Source organism: Botrytis sinoallii, assembly GCF_014898435.1.
Source record: "Botrytis sinoallii strain Bc 23 chromosome Unknown BSIN_035, whole genome shotgun sequence".
Taxonomy (NCBI): Eukaryota; Fungi; Ascomycota; class Leotiomycetes; order Helotiales; family Sclerotiniaceae; genus Botrytis; species Botrytis sinoallii.
Genome location: NW_024066062.1, coordinates 214,923 through 233,799, shown reverse-complemented (window position 1 = coordinate 233,799; position 18,877 = coordinate 214,923). Strand labels below are relative to the sequence as shown.

The 18,877-nt window shown below is 42.2% G+C and overlaps 5 protein-coding genes across 5 annotated transcripts; 3 read left to right on the top strand and 2 right to left on the bottom strand.

Annotated features, from left to right (window-relative positions):
- Nucleotides 1-1,969: 1,969 nt before the first annotated feature.
- Nucleotides 1,970-2,756, top strand: EAF02_011764 (uncharacterized protein; the record flags this gene model as incomplete). The annotated part of the gene is made up of 2 exons (XM_038907811.1): nucleotides 1,970-2,016; nucleotides 2,066-2,756. 2 exons carry the CDS (start codon nucleotides 1,970-1,972, stop codon nucleotides 2,754-2,756), a joined length of 738 nt encoding a protein of 245 aa, XP_038752455.1.
- An 825-nt stretch (nucleotides 2,757-3,581) lies between these two features.
- Nucleotides 3,582-4,486, bottom strand: EAF02_011763 (uncharacterized protein; the record flags this gene model as incomplete). Its single annotated transcript, XM_038907810.1, has 3 exons — nucleotides 3,582-4,113; nucleotides 4,167-4,303; nucleotides 4,358-4,486. The coding sequence occupies 3 exons, from the start codon at nucleotides 4,484-4,486 to the stop codon at nucleotides 3,582-3,584; spliced, it is 798 nt and encodes a 265-aa protein (XP_038752454.1).
- Nucleotides 4,487-7,638: 3,152 nt separating this feature from the next.
- Nucleotides 7,639-10,337, top strand: EAF02_011762 (uncharacterized protein; the record flags this gene model as incomplete). Its single annotated transcript, XM_038907809.1, has 3 exons — nucleotides 7,639-7,933; nucleotides 7,982-9,238; nucleotides 9,289-10,337. 3 exons carry the CDS (start codon nucleotides 7,639-7,641, stop codon nucleotides 10,335-10,337), a joined length of 2,601 nt encoding a protein of 866 aa, XP_038752453.1.
- A 174-nt stretch (nucleotides 10,338-10,511) lies between these two features.
- EAF02_011761 (uncharacterized protein) lies at nucleotides 10,512-12,578 on the bottom strand (the record flags this gene model as incomplete). The annotated part of the gene is made up of 1 exon (XM_038907808.1): nucleotides 10,512-12,578. The coding sequence occupies one exon, from the start codon at nucleotides 12,576-12,578 to the stop codon at nucleotides 10,512-10,514; it is 2,067 nt and encodes a 688-aa protein (XP_038752452.1).
- Nucleotides 12,579-13,626: 1,048 nt separating this feature from the next.
- Nucleotides 13,627-18,007, top strand: EAF02_011760 (uncharacterized protein; the record flags this gene model as incomplete). Its single annotated transcript, XM_038907807.1, has 4 exons — nucleotides 13,627-14,551; nucleotides 14,608-14,640; nucleotides 14,690-16,844; nucleotides 16,903-18,007. The coding sequence occupies 4 exons, from the start codon at nucleotides 13,627-13,629 to the stop codon at nucleotides 18,005-18,007; spliced, it is 4,218 nt and encodes a 1,405-aa protein (XP_038752451.1).
- Nucleotides 18,008-18,877: the final 870 nt, after the last annotated feature.

Here is an 18,877-nt window from a genome sequence, read left to right as displayed (position 1 = left end):
AGTATTCCAGAAGCTGATCCATAATTCAATCGTGATATTCTTTATAGAGAAATACTTTTATTAAAGTATTATTAAGATTTGCATTTATATTAATATAAACTCTATAATGTTGTAAGACCTTGCAAAAGTTATATAATATCAACTTATCAATGCTTCTGAATAGGACTTATCGAATAAATTCGAAATCGAATATGATTATATTCTGAAAAGATACATCAATAATCCTTATATTCAAGTATGTAGTTATTTGAAAAAGAAAATATTCGTCAATCTGATATTCTATTTTTATTTTGAATGTATATCCTTTATAGAACTATTTAGCTTTATTGAAATCTTTGGAAAGGAATAATTCTGAGATTCTCCTTTGAATTCAAATCTTTAATAGTTTTCTAAGTTTTTCTTTTTTTAGCTATTATTTTATCAGAAATATAGGGATTGAAAGAAGCAGGAGGATGAGGAGGAGCACTGATTATATCTTTGTAAAGAGAAATCTTGAACTCCTATTGCAAAGGATCGGTGTTGTCAGTTGTTGTATCGATAAATCCTTTTATGCCAATGAATTGATCAAATAGAATAAGTTTCTTACCAGCATCGGGTTTCTTACCAGTTTGCTTAGAGCTAATGCTAGTGTTTCCCCGGGATGTCATAATATTGATAACGGGAAATAAAAGAAATAAAAGTGAAAAGGTATTTCGAATAAGTAAGTTAAGTAATTTGTGATATCACTAATTAGTGTTGGTTTAATAATGAAATCAGGAATATGGGAGATATAATTCCCACTATCATTAGTAGGCCTCTAAATGTCTGTATTGTATTCTGTCTAAAGAGCTAGCTAATAAGAGGAAATAGTAGGCCTTATATAGGCACTACTGAAAGAGCTAGTCTCCTTCGCATTCGCCTAAATACCTTTGATACAGTAGCCATTGTATTGAAGTCATTCTTTTGAAGTGAATTCCCTTGTTCACACACTTTGTATACTTTCTATTACTCTCTTCATTATTTGTAAATATCCAATTCAGTATATCCACAGATCATATATATTGTTAAATTATAAAAACTCTGCACACTAATATCCCAAAGGTATTCTATCGATTTTCGTTTATTAAATTAAGGATATCAGCCTTGTTTTTAATACAAGCTTTAATTAAACTCAGCTATATTATAAAAGCTTTATTATCTATTGTTTTAAAAACTAATTCCATTTTGCAAATACTTTATTGTAATATACTTTGACTCTGCTCCCCATACAGATTTGTAAAGGTATAATTCCGCATCAATCCCATTCTCATCTCCCTTCCACTATCAAATAATTTTCATCTCCGTTTTATTAGTAATCCTCTATTCCGAATATCTTCACAATTATCCTTTGATAATCAATTACATATACCTTTGCTTTCAATACAGCCTTCGATTAGTATACAACCATCACCCGGCTTCAACTAACTCTACTTAGCTCTCCGATTGCACGATCGAAGGTTCGTAGGATATACCACATACAGGTGAGAGTCATCGTATCCCAAATAAAACACTATTAATGTATATTTTCAATTCAAATTAGATTATAGATATATCAAATTTTATTTATATCAATTCAAACTTTTTGATAATAAATATATATATAATAATATTAAGGCTTCACAATATCTCCTTATTAATTGTTCTATATACAAAACAAAAAGAAAAAAAATATTCAAGAATATATTATTATCTAAAATCACTATATAGTTCCTATTCTATATAAAAATAGATATTAAATTAATCATTAAATTCATTAATATCACCAAAATCGCTATAAGAATATAATATCTGACTAAGGCTTTTATACAAAATAAGATAAAAGAAGGAATAGTAATAGAAGAGGAAAAGGAGAAGAGAATAAAGAAGAAGTAATTAGGAAAATAAGAAAGGGCTTTGATTTCCTTACAATTTCTTGATTTTCATAATTTTCTTATTATATATAATATATATAATGAATGGGCACTATTCCCCAGCATTTGTTTTCATTTCTCTAAAATCGTATATATCCATTTTTGTAGAATAAAAAGTTATCCGCTAGAGCCTCTAGAGGCCTAGTCGTCCTATATAGTCTTAGACTGAAGGTGGACGTAAATGAAATCAATCAATCAATCAATCAATCAATCGAAGTGTTGACGCTTGGTGATGAGGTCTTCACAGTAGCAGGGCTAGTTTCGTCATTGAACTTGGGAGCTATTGAGCCATTCACCGCGCCAACTCCAGACATTACTCTATTCAAACCGCATGCTATATTTTCTCCCGGCTTAATCGCTACTGAGACCAATGGTCAGCCCATTCAAGCAATAGCCCGCTGTGGTAGCGAAGACGAATCTGCTGTTGACATACCTACCTTTACTACTCTGTCACCGGGTAAGCTCCCAGTCTCCTCCCAAAACTCTCTTGCGACAATCACAGCACGCCAGGATATTGCGACTCTTACCCTCGCTGGTTGTGGTACTGCACCTGGTGGTTTGATCACGTGTGCTCAAACTACATTCAGCAACTGCGTTAGTTCAGCGGGTGAACAGACATGCAATGGGCAGATTCCTTTGCCTACTTCCACTACTAATGAAGTTCAATCGTTCCTCCGGATTGTTCCGACCACCCTGCAAAGAGAAGGAGATATTATAACCACAAATCTGGTCTCAGGCTTGTTTCGCACGACTCTTCAAGCTCGCGCATCTCATACGACAGTGATTCCTAATGCTTCTCATGAGGACTTCAATAGTGATGATAAGTAGGTCTTAGCGACGAAGGTATTGAATACTGTGGTGTAAGGGAGGAGAAAATGGATGATGAAAATGCAATGGTAAGATAGCATTCCGAAGATTATAGTAAATTCGTTCGCAGAGATTTCTTACATAAGATTTCAGCAAGGAATGGGTTAGCATTTTGTTGTATTGTGTGGATTCACCTAGGATACTCAATGAATGCATTACTTTTTCGTTTGTATTTGTGCACTTCGAATTATAGTATCCCAATTTCATTCCCTAGACTATTCTCACCTTCCATGCCGGGAGTCTTCCAAGTGAAATTAAACGCAAGCCTTGTTACAAAGCAGTTCTGCACCTTGGTTATATGACAATGTGAGATCTCACTAGGTTTCCATGATGCACTTCTTACACTCTGCTCTGGAGCAAACCTTTGCGATCTTTTCAAGCAGTGCTTTTGTAACACTTCTACTGAACTAGGAGTAGAAGTTCTTGAATCACACCTGAATTTCTGATGTTTTTGATTCGTTGTACAGCAGTCCAAATTCACGTATATGTTTTGAGTGTGGCGGGAAGGTGTCGAAAATTGGTATCTCATTTAACAACACACTAATCATATCAAATCAATGCCCCCTCCCCCCAACGTACAGAATCCAAAAATTTATACAATCGCTATACTGTCGCCACCGTTCGCTATAAACAACCAAAAAATGCCTTCCGACCCCAGGATATATCCACATGCATGCTCACATCAATCAATCAATTCCATCCCACATGATCATTTACCATTATATCCCCTCCATTTTCCGCAATTAATACCCCTGTTCCCCTATCCTCATATCTCGTCGCATATCATCATAATCCCAGAACCCCCATACAAATCATACCCATAACTCCCAACAATCCAAGACCAGCACCATCTCTTGCCCCAGCTCCCAGTCCAGCTCCCGAAGAACTCTTTGGAGCAACAATAGAAGCAGTAGGACTACTACTTGACCAAGCAACACTCGACAACGAAGATAGAGGGGTAGCAGTTCCTGGCAACAAAGTTTTCGAGTTGGTTCCAATAGTGCCAGTTACATTTCCATTACTTGTCTCTACCAGTATTGGTGCAGATGTAATAATTGTACTTTTAGCCGAACTTGTCTTTGATACTGCTGCACTAGAACTCGAAACTGACGCGCTGGAGCTCGACGCAGTAGTCGCAACAACAGCATACGTGAGTAAAGCTGCAGAGTCTGTAGCAATTGAAATTGCTCGGAATTGTGACGTAGCCCTAGCGCCAGTAATGGTTGTTGATGCAATTTTGGTAGTGCCGGGAATCAATTCAGTCGCCTGACATGCCATTGATGCGGACCCGGACAATACGCAACCTAGAGTCATTGTTCTAAAAGGCTTTATTAGTTATTTATCCCAGCGTATAAAGGTTATATAACATACGTGGAGCCAGAAAATGTCATTGCATATTGAACAGTGGAAGGTCCTTGAGTTAACGTGTATGGCTGTTGAAAGTTACATGTTGAGGGATTTGAACCCGCTGGACATGCCATTAAATACGTTGTGGCAACATTTGCAGTCTTAAGATTCTATGTCAATAAAATTATACATCAAAAGCACTGAGAATAACATACTGAGCCAATCGTATATGCGACAACCGGATAATCACCCGCGAACAATGTTGTTGAAGATTGCGCTCCAACCCCTCGACTACCAACACAAAATACCAAAAAGATATACAAAAAATCAACTTGAGGAAACATATTTCAAATCTACATTAATCATACAGCTACTTTCAGCTGCAGATCTTTGTCAACGTAACTTCAATTGAAATGTGATTCTCGTGCATAATGTGGGAAGGAGATAAAAAGAAGTTATACAAAAATGGGAAGACATCTTTTGAGATAGATGTTGGTGTTTTGGGATGTAAGATTACAGGATTGAATGAATGGAAGGTAATAAGATCCTTCTGTGCCCATGGCGTTAATTATGTCCAAATATAGGGCTGCAGAAATGGGCGCTTACATAAATGAAACTTGGGGTTTGGTGGTAGGATGAAATGTATTTAAGAGCTGTGATTGGTGAAAAATGACCAACATAAGAAATTATTACATGAGGTAGGACAAGTCCCTACAATGACACTATTGTACCGCGCTTGTTTGTGGGACGATAAGAAATCAAAGAATGGCAACATTGCGTTCATGATACCTCATGACACCTCATGACTTTGAGCTTCATGGATGACATGATCAGATAACCATAATGCAAGTACCGTCGGCAGCTGAGGTCATAAGATTCATGAGTAAAGACTTGGCAGAATCAGTCCTTACAGTCGTGAATCGTGACATGCAACTCGTGAACCACTCTGTTCAGGAAAATGAATAATGAGAAATCAAAATTCTATCGGAGACGTCTAGCATGACGCTCTTCGCATGGCTGACATGATCACCAAGTTGCCAATTGATGACGAGAGATCAATTGTGAAAAGGAGTTCGAGTCCAGAACCATTGTAGGTACGGATGATGTACATTCCTGATTCCTTCCCTGCTGAGCAGATGGGGATTATTCATATAAGAAGATCTTATAGATTGATAAAATGGGTCACTAGCGCAGTAGATCTCGCCCAGTGTCATATCAGTCAATGCTGACTAAATGAGCGACGATGATTATACGAGTTTACACTAAAATTGATAGGAAAGCATTGCCGATAACTTAGTGCAATGGACTGGCCCGTCATTTTGATGTATCAAATTTGCATGGTAATGTTATGTGACGTAACATCTATATGTCTTTCGAACATACTGTAAAGTCTCGGTACTGACTCGCAATGTTGGGAAGAGCCTGGTAAAGTAGTTTATTTGAGTCAGCTGGCATCACTGGCAAAGTTAAATGGCAATTATCAGATATCTCATTTCCCCCTTCATCTGAAAGAAGTATCATTGATAGCGGTGAAAATGTCCGTGTGAAATCCAGGCACGGATTCTTGGGATGGAAGTGTATCTTCATGCAAGAAGGAGGGCTATGCAGTAGGTTTTGTAAGACTCCCTTTAGAACCTCGCCCATAAATAAGATGGCAAATGTCCATCTGCACTAGAAATCCACAGATACCACTTGTCTCTTGGATGAGGACATTTCGGCATAAAGACTGCGGGTAAACTAATAAGTAGCTTCGAGGGAAAACTTATGCCTAAAGTTTTGACTTCGAACTACCATCAGTGAAAAGTTCCCGCGCTTGGACTACTGATCCCCAAACCCTTCTGGCACGTCCCAGTCCGTGAGCACTTACACTATAATTATGCTGAATTGCAATCCAATAGCTGGCACTTGCTAGCCTCTTCGGGTCAACAAACTCCATATGGTGCAAACCAAGTTGGGAACTGATCAATGTCAAGCTTGATCGTCATACACAAGCTCTAAGTTGACAGGCCAGTTCAAAACACGAAAACCTTCAGCAACATTTTGCTTGAAGGGATATCCCAAGTTCAGATTTTACTGCAAGAACTAATAGTGAGAGTGCTTAGAAGTCTGTGTCCACATTTGACAGATTTTTAGAACCGTTCACTAGTATTGTGTTGCCCAAAGACTATACCAGACCTAGTGACTGGGGAAATACATGATATTTACCAAAATTGTTTGTATTGAATTGAAGGAAGATCAGATAAATGATTCGTCTTAACAAAACGCTCGTCAGAATATAAGATGCGTGTTGGCGGCCAGATCATCGAAAAGTATTGTTATAAAGTGGAATGAGCGATTACTTGCAGAAAGTCCCACACCGCCGGTACCAACCGTTTCCGATTATCCAGCAGTAGTGGAAAGTGTTAGACCAGGGATGGTTGACATGAAGGTCTTGACAAATATCCACTTCTTCCCGTTCTCGACCTGTTTCTTCAGATCTCAATCTTTACTGGTATCAAAGGGGTGGGCTTTACTACTAGTATTGCACATTTCCGTCAGCTTCATCCTAGCTTTTATTATCAGCCAAACTTTGTGAGCAGGTCGGTTCAATCTATCGGTCCCATCTTGAAACTCCCCACTACCCTCACTTATTGTGATCCCTACCACCAAGCAGACTGCACACCCTTCAAGTCCACTCGGGATATATGCCGACGATTGAAATATTCGTGATCTCCAAATTAAGTTTTCCTCGGCAAGCTGTCCCCTTCATGCATTACTACAGCGGTCAACATTGTTTGTTGAAGCTTCAAGCATTGTGGCTGTATACTTTACATACCTACCAAGTATTCGGAGAAATGGCAACCAATCATGTCTTGCCAAACTGAAAATTTTCCCACCTAAGACTTCCTCTTTCATATATTCTAAACCTCACCGACCTCAAGATATCCAGTAAGAGTATTGTGTGGGGCAATACTGCCTCGGGAGCGACAATAAGTCTCCAAGAGGCTCCCACACGACACTGCTGATCTGAACACTATAGCTTTCGGCAGATCAGATCCACCTTCATATCCGCGCTAAGGCTGTCTAGACACCTCTCGTTCCTGAAGACGAATGGTGGCTTGATTCACGCTTGTTGTATCTTCAATCCAATGTGTGGTGGATTAAGTTCTCTATTCGCAAAAGAAACCAGCACCGATTTAGACTGGTGGTAGATTTAAAGTGTAAATCGATTGGTCTAATGTCGTCGGGAACTTGCTGAGACCGATGCCATGATATTCCCAAGTCCGATGATCCTCAGTCTCATACTGAATGTCGTTTTAGTAATCTCATGATAGCATCAAAAGAGGCATCGGGGATTTATGCATGATTCGACGTTGATTTGGTTCAATTATTAGTGTTCCCCTCCGCTGCAATTTCATTTTGAAACTACCATATTGACTTGCCATTTCTCTTCGTATTCCCAATTCAGAATTCAATAGCCGACTTTGAGTCTATATCTCTGCAAATTTTACATAATATGTCACCCACCCAAAGAAGATCACCACCTAATGACCCCGGCAGTCTTATGGGATTTCATTTTCCCTTGAAGATCTGGAGAGAGATTGGCGGCCGTGAATTATACCTAGCACGGAATCAGCCACTTACTCTCTCAACCAAAGGTGATGGAATACAAGAGATCATACTCGATTATGGAAGGAGTGTGGGCGGTATACCTTTCATTGAGACAGTCAATGTGACTAGTAATGGACGACCCGCTGTAGTGGATGTTGTGTACAGCGAAACAAGCGCCGGGGTTCACAACAAAAAGAAGGGTAAGCAAGTGGTAAAAAATTAGTGAAAGAAATATTAACTTCTCTTAGGAGATGGACCATTCTTTGGGCTGTCTAATGCAATGGATACTTATAGAGCAAAAACGCTCTTCTTCCCACCATCACATACCCCCAAGTTGATGGAGTTCAAACTGCCACAGACTTCTCAACGATATCAAAAGATCACTCTTGTAACGCCGAGTTGTTCAGTAGTGATCTCATCGATAGGATTCAGAGAAATAAGACCAAGAACACTAGGGGAGAGTCGTTTCGTGTCTTCAAACGACTTGCTTAACAAGATATGGAGAGACGGCGTCAATACTGTCGATCGATGCACAGTGGAAGCTGGAGAAGTACAAGAAATATGGGAAGTATGTGAATTTGGTACAAGGATATCGGGACAGAGATGGGCACCTTGCCGACACGGAACACGATGGAAGAATAAGGCAATCAAATTCAAAGTGAAGATAGAGTCCGGTGGAGCCAGCTGGGGTATTCATATGGTGGAAAGTGGATTGATTTTCTCCATAGATATTGCGTCAAGAAGACTATCGGTTTACGAAGGCACTTCCGATACCCCGCCCTCGATACTAAGAGGAGCATGGGACCTGCCCGGAAGTCTCGACTTGTTTGACTGGATTAGGATCGATACGGAAGCTCGAGGTTCGAATGTTTTGGTGAAGATCAATCATAGAAGAGTCGCGCATCTCAAGAGACTGAACATCAATTCATCGCCCGGAGGCGAGCCAAATACTGGTTCAGTCGCATTCGGTGGTCCCGAACATTACCTCGCAATCTATCGATCGCTGGTCGTAAGAGACGTTAATGACGACATACTTTATGAAAATGACATGAGACTCCCTAACAGAGTCCGCGTGTTGGCGGATTTCCAAGTCGGAACAAATCAGATACCATGCACAGTCGATAGTGCAAAAGGTCATCGCATATGTTCTGCTGGTGATTTGTTCGTCATGGGTCGCTCTATTTACCATTCAACGGGGCATTTGGAAGCGGTCTTGGGGAGTCTATCGTTGCTTTCTAGTCACCAGGAGGCTGACGGATATCTCGGGAACGTAAGTCCAATACAAAAAACTTTCTTTGAAAATGAACGAAGTGAGCCTCCTACATATGCTTTTTTCTCCCTCACTCTCAGTTTTCAACTGCTGGTAGCTGTTAAGGATTATTGGATGTACTCAGGAGATTTCTCTATTGTGGAGAGGATATGGGACAAAATGGAGAAATCAATGAATTTCGCAATGATGTATGAAGATAGACGAGGATTAATCGTGGCACCGCCTAATATGTCAAGTAAGTATTTTACATCTCGATGTCATAAATAGGTTCTGACGATTAAACAGGAGATGTTATGTCATCCAGTATACTCATAGGCGCTACGTCCAAAGCAAATCTTGCATACTATGACGCTCTGGTTTCAATGAGTAAGATGTGTGGCATTTTCGGGATAGAAGATGAATACACACCTCGTGCCAATACACTCAAAGCCAACATTTTGAAGAATTTTTGGCATTCAGAAACAGGTGTTCTGCGATTAAGTGATCGCATCCCACCAACAACAGTATCACATGAAGTTAACTCATATGGGAGAATTCTCGGTGTCATACCTCATATCGAAAGGTCAGACGAGCACTTGGGACTTTCAAGCAGTGGAGAACTTCCACGAGTAATTCGAGATACAGAAGACAGAAAAGAGGTAAAGATCGTGAGTCCTTATACTTGTGGAATGGCAGCAGAAGCATTGTTTCAGGCTGGTAAGGGACATGACGCGGTGGAATTAATTGAGAGTGTATGGGGTCCGATGGCAGATCCAGAAAGTTTGGAATACTCAGGAGGACATTGGAAAGAGATTAAACCAGACGGCCAGCCAACTTCATCCATGACATCCATGATGCAAGCACGGTCTACCTGGCCAGTATTTATTCTTCCGCAGTATCTAGCGGGAGTTGAACCATTGAGTCCTGGTTGGTCTCATTGGAAAGTACACCCAGTACTTGTAGGTCTCACGTTCGTGGATTACCGACTTTCAACGTCAGCTGGAGAAATTTCCGTGGCCATTCACATACATGAACCAAGTAGTACGGGAGAACTCACAGTATTTGTACCGAAAGGAACAGTGGCCGATTTATATCCACCGAAAGGTTGGATCTTCCTGGTATCTAGGAGTGTATGTGCGGAATATCTGGAGAAGAAGGTCGTCATAGGGCAAGATGAAGAAGTAATACTAAAGCTCTGTGTATCGCCTCAAGACAGGCAATCAGCGCCTGTTAGGCAAAGTTTGAGGCAACTGCCCTGGGAAGATTATGAACCCGAAACGCAAGAGGAAGAAGCAAAAAGTCCAAGTTGTTTAAAGCGATTTGGGCGAAAAATGTTCAAATTACGTAGAGAATAGATTCAAGTTGAACAAAAAAACGTGTTCAACTGTGGTGTTTTCTGGGGTGATTAGTTGTCGGAAGGGTCAACGTCGTAACCAACCAGGTACTGGTAATCATCACCGACAAAAGAAACCAATTATTGAATGATATAAAATTCGTTAGATAGGGTATATTAGAGCATAGAATGAACATTATGCGTGGCCACTAGCCCGGTTCATTGGGCCCCAATTCTCCCGGGGGTTGACTTGGTATCTCACTATCTTTTTTGTGTCTTTCTCCATTCCCAGCTCTTCGTCAAAAACTACTTCGAGCTTCTTTTTTCCGGTAGGTGGCGTATCTTTCCCATCGGCATCACCACTACTAGCCTCATCCTTGAGAGTTCCCTGCTGAGTCGTCGGAGCCTTTTTGTCTAAGCCCATTATATACCAGCCAGCGGTATTCTTCTTGATAACACCCTCTTTTGGTGGGAATTTCTGTCGTGCCCACTCTCTCATAATCTCCCATATAACATCCCAAGGAGCATCGGTTTTGATACTACCACCCTTCGTATGACTTCTAGTAACTCTATAACCGAGATGTCGTAAAGCTCCTCGGAGTGCATTCTCATGGGGAGTCACGCAATGAATTACTTTGGCGAGCATTGATGGTATAAAGAAGAACGGATAGTGGTCAATGGCTGCAGGATCATTTTTGCCAGTCTTTGAAGAGGCAGTTGGGGAGTCCGACATATCCTCTAAAGAAGGCAAATTTTCTTCGAGGGCCAATGTGAGCATACCTTCGATCCTAGCTGTTGTATGATATGTATCTTTGGAAACGTTGGGAAGACCGTCTAGAATTCTCTGGACAAATTCGGGTTGATGGAGCGGACCACCGTACATAGGTCCAGCGAGGTGAGTTCTCATACCACAATGGGCGCAGTTTTCGCCTGCTGATGGTCCCATGGAGTAAACATGTTTCCAGAAATGGCCATTGCCATTTTTATTGGGTGCAAGCTTGTTCTTTCCAACCATTTGAGTCGTCCATGCCCCACAACCAGTATCACAGTTATAAACCATCATAGTTTTGCCTGCCAGAAATTTGACGTCGGAAGGAGACTTGTATATTCTAACAAATACTCGGGCGTAAAAATCGATCGAAAGAGACAGAAGTGGTTCCATTGCGAGACCGTATCGAGCGGCGGATGTAGCAATTGAATGCAAAATAAGTCTCAGACCACCCTCATGGCTATGCTGGCCCTTCACTGTAGTTCCCCCATAGAGAGAATATGCCTTTTCAGGATACCCATTTGAAGCCCATACACCGGCATCAGTACATGTAACACACAAAAGCCCTCCGTCATCTCTAACTGCTTGTACCGCTGCGTCCAAAAACGGAGCTGCTGTGCCATAAGGATCTAAATCGATTACATCGTATTTCCTGCTGCCACTTCCATCTTTGCAATCATCACCTACAAGACTATACATGTGTGTCAATGCGTTGCCGGTCACAGCTTTGATCTTGTTTTCCAGCTTATTATGCTTCACATTGAGTTCGATCGTTTTCGTAGCTGCGGGCAAGAGATCATTCGCAGTGATTGATGTTGCAAAAGGAATTTCCTGAGCATATCTAAGAGCTCTAAGTCCAGTCGCAGATAAGGCATCGAGAATTTGGAACCTCGGATTGATAGGATTCGTGGGTTTTGTGGCTTCTTTTTCATTTTTAGTTTCTGGTCCTTCGGCTGCCTCAGTCGTTACATGGTTTTGTAAATCGCCGTTGGCCGCTGGGACAGTGGACTTCATTTCTTCATTTTGACCATTTGGTGCCTCTTCTTTAGTCTCTGTCTCCATGTCGTTACTGGTATCCTCGGATTTTGCGACGGCCATTGGGAGTTCTACGGTCTCTCCTGTATTCTCAAGTTTGCCAGCCTTCCTCGGTCCATCGTGCCCTTCCTCAGCAGCCCTCTTTCTTTTCTTCTCCTTTTTAGCAGCATTCTTCTGTCTATCGCGCTCGATTATTTTCTTCTTCTTTTCCAATATGCTTTCTCCGTATGCTTTAATCGCCAGGACGCTCAAATCTCGATTGAATTGTTGAATTGGATTGTAGAAAACAGACTGTACTTGATTTTGACCTTTAGGAGTCGTCTGTGGTACTTTGGAACCTTCTGCGGGTATCAGAATATGTGCGAGACCTTCTTTGACTGTAGTATATTCTTTCCCATCGTGAAGAATATGCTGATCGGCAGCGGGGGCAACTGATATATCAGGAAGAGTGGATTCCATGATTGAGGCTGAAAAAAATCTGTGATTTTTTAGTTGTCGAATACTCCCACTCTGTAGTCCAATGCGACTTCTTCTGAAGCAATTGACTGAAGCAAAAAATGATCGCATGTGTCGTCCCTACTACTCGTATTGTACGCAACAAATTGTATTGGGAACAAAAATCAAAATTCTGCCATTTAGGCGGTCGACTGAATGGTGTTAGCGTCATTTTAGCTGAATGGCATGTGGACACCAGGCTTTCGGAGGCACAACATGATGTCCAAACACCTTCTAGTCAACATTTGATATTGATATTATGAATGAGAATTGCTATTTACTTCATTCATCGTCAACCTCTTCTTTGATACATATGTTCTCTCCGAATCTAGAGGTTCAGTACAATGCACAAGCGTGCAGCATGTCATCGCGTTTGGCCTTGAACAGCAGGTGATCATAGAATTTCAGGTGTTCACGGAGTATATCTGTCGCGCCTTGAACTCCAACCCTTCGTATTGCTAGCTACTGGTACCCAAAGAAGTTCCTATGATTGATAAATGTGAAGTGTCAGAGGGAAAGCGGGGAATCTTTCACTCCAGTCAATTGGTCAAAGTTGTTGACAAAGATAAGCGCCCAACCATTTACTTCTGTCCGCTAAACCACACTCGAGAATACATTCTCCCAATACTATGGTTCAGCGCTGAAGAACGGTTACATTGTATTCTTGCCATCCAATGAACAAATTGATACCAGGGATGAAATTACTCCGAAACACAGACATGCATATTCGATCAAGGGTTTCTATATACTAAGCGGGCGCAAGTTGCGTCTGCGAAATTCTCTAAGCCCTGTTCCAATGGTAGGGCAGAAGTAAGCGTGCAAGCATCATAGCTATGCTATTTGTATATGGGTGTAGTATCTTCTTTCGCTTTGATCGTTCGTTTTTCCTCTATTTTTATTATTGTAATATTCTTGTCTATATAGCTCTTTCAATCAAACTGCAAAATTGTTCATTGGCCGTCGTCTGCAATTTGCAATTAAAATCTATACTCCCCCTCCAAGCGAAGAGCTAATGGCGCGAGGAAATTTATGGAAATCTCGCTCGAAATCTGCCACAACTGTAGTGCCAATAGACACGGAGCTCTCTGAAAGGTTTGGGCTCTTCCACTTGAATCCAATTCCTGTACTTCCAAAGAATGGAGAGTCGCCTTATAGAATTGATATCGTGGCACTGCATGGCATAAAAGGCGATGCATTCAGAACATGGACTGAGAAGAACGAAGATGGTGTCAAAAACCTGTGGTTAAGGGATCAGTTGCCCAATGAGTTACCAGGTGCCAGAATATTCACATTTGGGTATGATGCGAATGTACTGTTTAGTCGAGGGACGGGTACGATAGAAGATTTCGCTACAGCTCTGTTGGAGGATTTGTTGAGGGAGAGAAGCAATGATAAACATCGAAAGCGTCGAATCATTTTCATATGTCATAGTATGGGAGGTATCGTTGTGAAGAAGGCGCTCATCAGAGCCTTCAACATCAAGCTTTACAGGAACATATTTGAGCTCACATCCGCCATTCTCTTCCTTGCCACTCCGCATATGGGCTCTGACGAAACTAAGCTACCTCTATTGATCTCGAAATTTGCCAATGGGCTTCTCGCCCTTCCAATGAGATTCAGTGGTCGTGTGAGAGATGAATTAATTACGCCTCTTTCGCGAGGGTCGTCAGTCTTGATAGAAACACAGGACGAATTCAAGAGATTGAAGCTATATGATGGGATTCGAGTTGCCAGTTTCCTAGAAATGGATATCTGCTCGGGATTAAAGGGGCTTGTGGTTGACGAAGAGAGTGCGCAGTTACACATTCCAGATGAGCGGGTGGTAAAAATGCATGGCTGTGACCATCGAAATATCTGCAGATTTAGTGGACCGGAAAGTAGTTCATACAAGTCGGTCTGGGGTATTCTGAAAGTATATGCGGATGAAGCTAGCAGCTGTAGGTTCTGCGCAAGAAAGCAAACGGCGATGTAAATGCTGACGTCTAATTTATAGTGGTTGAAGATGATCTCACCCCTGAGGACGAATGTAAGGAGCTCAAATCCGTATGAAGCCTCAATCTAACATATATATACAGCTGTATTATCCTCCATATACTACCCAGAAATGGAGCAAAGACGTCGCAATGCAAACAACGCCTACCCAGGTACCTGTACCTGGATCTCCCAAGATCCTTCCTATCTTCGATGGAAAGACACACAACGCAGTCTAATGTGGATCAAAGGCAAACCAGGTGCAGGAAAATCCACACTTATGGCATATATACTGTCAAATTTCCGCAATCGCGATTCTCGCCTTCTGGTACTGAATTTCTTCTTCCACGGTCGTGGTGCCCCTCTCCAAAAGGGGCCCGAAGGAATGTATAGGCAATTGTTGTACCAACTTTACTCTCAAGCGTCACCTATCCGCGAGCAACTCCGAAAGTCCTTTGCCGAAAAGAACGCGTCGAGACAAATAGAGAGTGTTTGTCTTTGGACTGAAGAGGAATTGAAAACATGGTTATTCAATTCAATCGTTTGGATTGCGCAATCAAGGCCGGTTACGTTGTTTGTTGACGCACTTGATGAAGCTGGCGACGACAATGCGAGGATACTGATTGATTATTTTGATGACATGAAGAAGAGAGTGTCCCAAGATGAAGATGGTGGATCCTTGAGAATTTGCGTTTCTTGTCGGCACTATCCCAATGTCACCTTGAGTGAGGGCTTTGAAGTTCTCGTTGAGAATGGTAACAGCCAAGATATCCGAGATTATGTTCATGACGAATTGAATTCCAGAGTCTTGCTTTGGGACGGGGATCCGGCCGCGATCCAAGGTAGGAAGAATATGGAAAAGGCGATTGTCAAGCAGTCAGAAGGAGTTTTTCAATGGGTGAAGCTTGTCGTTCCAAAAGTCGCCTATGAATTGAACGAAGGAGCGAGCTTGAATGACATCCGTGTTATGCTGGAGAAGGTACCAAATGATTTAGGACGTGTCTACAAAGATATTCTCGCTAATGTCATTAAAGCTAAATATCGATCCAAGACATTGTTGTTGATGCAGTGGATTTCACTAGCATTCCGGCCCCTGAATTTAATCGAGCTTCGCTTTGCGTTGGCATTGGATGAACCGCTTCAACGTGGGCAATTAAGTTGCCGAGAACGCGAAGAATTTGTCGAAACCGATGCTAGAATGAAGATTCTGACAAAAAGTCTGTCCGGTGGGCTTGTCGAAGTAGTTCTCTACACCTCCGGCCAGTACATGGTACAATTTATCCACCAAACTGTGGTTGACTTCATGATCTCTGACGGTCTGAAGTTCCTGTTAGCTTCCGTGGAAGAATCCAACCCTGGGAGGTTGTTGCAGCATGCAATGAAGCTTTCCGACGATGAGATCGTAGGAAGTCTTCATGATAGATTGGCAAGGGCTTGCACAAATTATTTCAAATCAGGAGAACTTACTCAGCAAGGAACATATGGAGATTTGTCGCCCGATGAATTAGACGCACAATACAATACATACGCTTTTGGAATTTACGCTCATGAGTCATGGTTGAAACATGCAGAGGCTGCTGAGAGACGGGGCATATTACAAGATGGCATTCTTCAGGATATTGAGACTTACGGTTTACTGAAAAGATGGCTCAACTTCTCTCATGCACCTCCTGAATCAAACTATTTCGGACATGATGCCCCGGACGAAGTGAGGTTACTGCACATCTTCGCTGCCGTCAATCTACAGGGCCCTAGTAAAACTCTTCTCGAAAGGGGCGTTTCCGCGATGGCTTCTAACTCATGGAATACAACAGCGATGCACTATGCTGCCGCTAACGGACATATCGAAATAGTTCGGATACTCATAGAAGCCGGCGCGAATGCATCTATAAGCCAACCAGATGATGACTACAATACCCCTCTGGATCTGGCCGCTAGAAAAGGGCATAAGGAAGTCTTGAAATTTTTACTCGAAAATGGCGCTGACATAAATGGAAACTCTGTAGGCGCCAATGCATTGCACACAGCTGCTAGGGCTGGAATGAAAGATATGGTTCAATTTTTGTTAAACGCTGGCGCACAAGTCAATGCAACGAGTAGCATCAAGGGAGATGCTCTGCAGAGTGCGTCGAGCGAGGGCAGGGTTGAGGTTGTCAAACTTTTGCTAGAAAATGGTGCCATTTTTCAAGGACACGAAGACTCTCTGTATGGTAATCCACTTTCGGCTGCAGCTCATAAGGGCAGCTTTGAACTTGTTGAGTAAGAATTTGCATGAACCAATTATCTAATCCTCTTCCGTGGCACTAACAAGGTGCAGTTTATTCTTACAAAGAGGAATTTCGATCAACACCTCTGGAGGGCGCTACGGTAATCCACTCCAAAGTGCAGTCAATGCTCAGCATATTCATCCAAATATCGAGTTCATACGTTATCTCCTCTCTAAGGGCGCTGATGTCAATGCCCAAGGCGGACAAGATGGATCTGCTTTGCAAGCCGCTGTCAACAGGCATGGGCGGCCTCTCGAACCACATATGCTTGAAATCATACATTTGTTACTAGAAAAAGGTGCAGATGTGAACATTTCGGGTGGAACAGCAGGAGGAGTGCTTCAGGCAGCAGCTGCTAGTGGTCATGACAGACTAGTACAGCTGTTCATTGAACACGGTGCTTCAATCGATTCTTCGGATGGACTCTATGGAAGTGCTCTCACAAATGCTTGTTATCATGGACACAAATCTACTGTGAGGCTTCTCCTTAGAGCCGGAGCCAAAATGTATTCGGATGAGCTACCAGGGCTAAATACTCCACTGGAAGCAGCCGCTGAGGGAGGTCATACTGAAATCGTCAAAATCCTGCTCGACGCTGGAGCTGATGTTAGTGATGAAGGAGCAGACCGGATTGCTCTCCATTTTGCGGTTAAAGACAAGGTAATATTTGAACTCATACACAATCACGGGGCCAATATCAATGCTTTGGGGGGGCGATACGAAAATGTTCTTCAGGCTGCTGCAAGAGAGGGAAACCTGGAAGTTATGGCGATATGTCTAGATCACGGTGTTGACATCAACAAGACCGGCGGAGGATTTGGCAATGCTCTCCAGGCCGCCATACTTAGCGGAAGCCAGGCTTTTACATACTTATTGAACCGAGGAGCAGACCCCTTTCTGAAAGGAGGTAAGTTTGGCACTACGCTCCAAACTGCTGCATATCAGGGAGCAGTAGAAATAGTTAAAACACTACTAGAATTGGGCCTCAGAGATGAGGCCTGTGGTTTCTGGGGCAGTGCTTTGGAGGCTGCTGAGCACGGGATAGGGAATTCGGCGGACAAGAAGACCATAGTTGATTTGCTCGTTGAAAGAGGCGGTGGTATTAGGTTACAGCCTCTCAACAGAAAGAGTTCTGCAAGTCGGGAACAAACATAACTTGGAATTAATGATGAAAGACTAGTCCGCTTGATGGAACCAGTAACTGTCTACGAAAATGCAGGGGATGTGTGCTACTTGTTTATCGTGGAATCTTGTTGATAAGAAATAAGCACATAGTATCCAACGATTATCTACGATTCATAGATGCAAATTTACTTGTTAGCCATGGTACAACATAATGTGCAGTTTAGTCATTTAATTGACTTGGATCTCTATAGAGTCTAGATTTAGATTGATACCCCATGCGGCGCTGAAATCGTTTCCTCGAAACAGATGCGGATATGCATTAATCATGCACCTCTCTTAGCCATTGATAGCAATCCGAATTGTTTGTATGGACGCGATGATAGATATTTGGCTTGTATGAAACGCGGGTGGTATGGGTTTGGTGATGGTGGGGGTGGACTTCCTGTAACCAATGGCTATGCATGAATCGACCCAAGCTGCGGCAGATAGGTAGCATTCGTCAATGCTTGAGGAATGGTTAGGTATGTATCGTCTGTGTCTAGATTTGACAAAATGATCGTCGCCGGATCCATGTCGGTATATCTGAATACCACATTATTTGGATAGCAAAGAGGCGTGTATATCTTCGGGGGCCAAGCCACTCTGTGTCCGTATAAATGCAGTCATCACATCGTTCCCGGTGCGTTGGCGAAGTTCACGTACAAGAAGTATTTCGTAGGTATACGGGAGGCAAGGTTTTATGCAATCTAATAATAGCTAGCTAGGTACAGCAGACTCAAAGATTGACTGGCGGAGCAATACATTGACCTATCATTCGACCTCGATCGATCCACCATGTGTGGCTCAACTTTGGTTTGGGATGTATTGTTCCTTGAAGATTACGAGCGAACCAATTATACC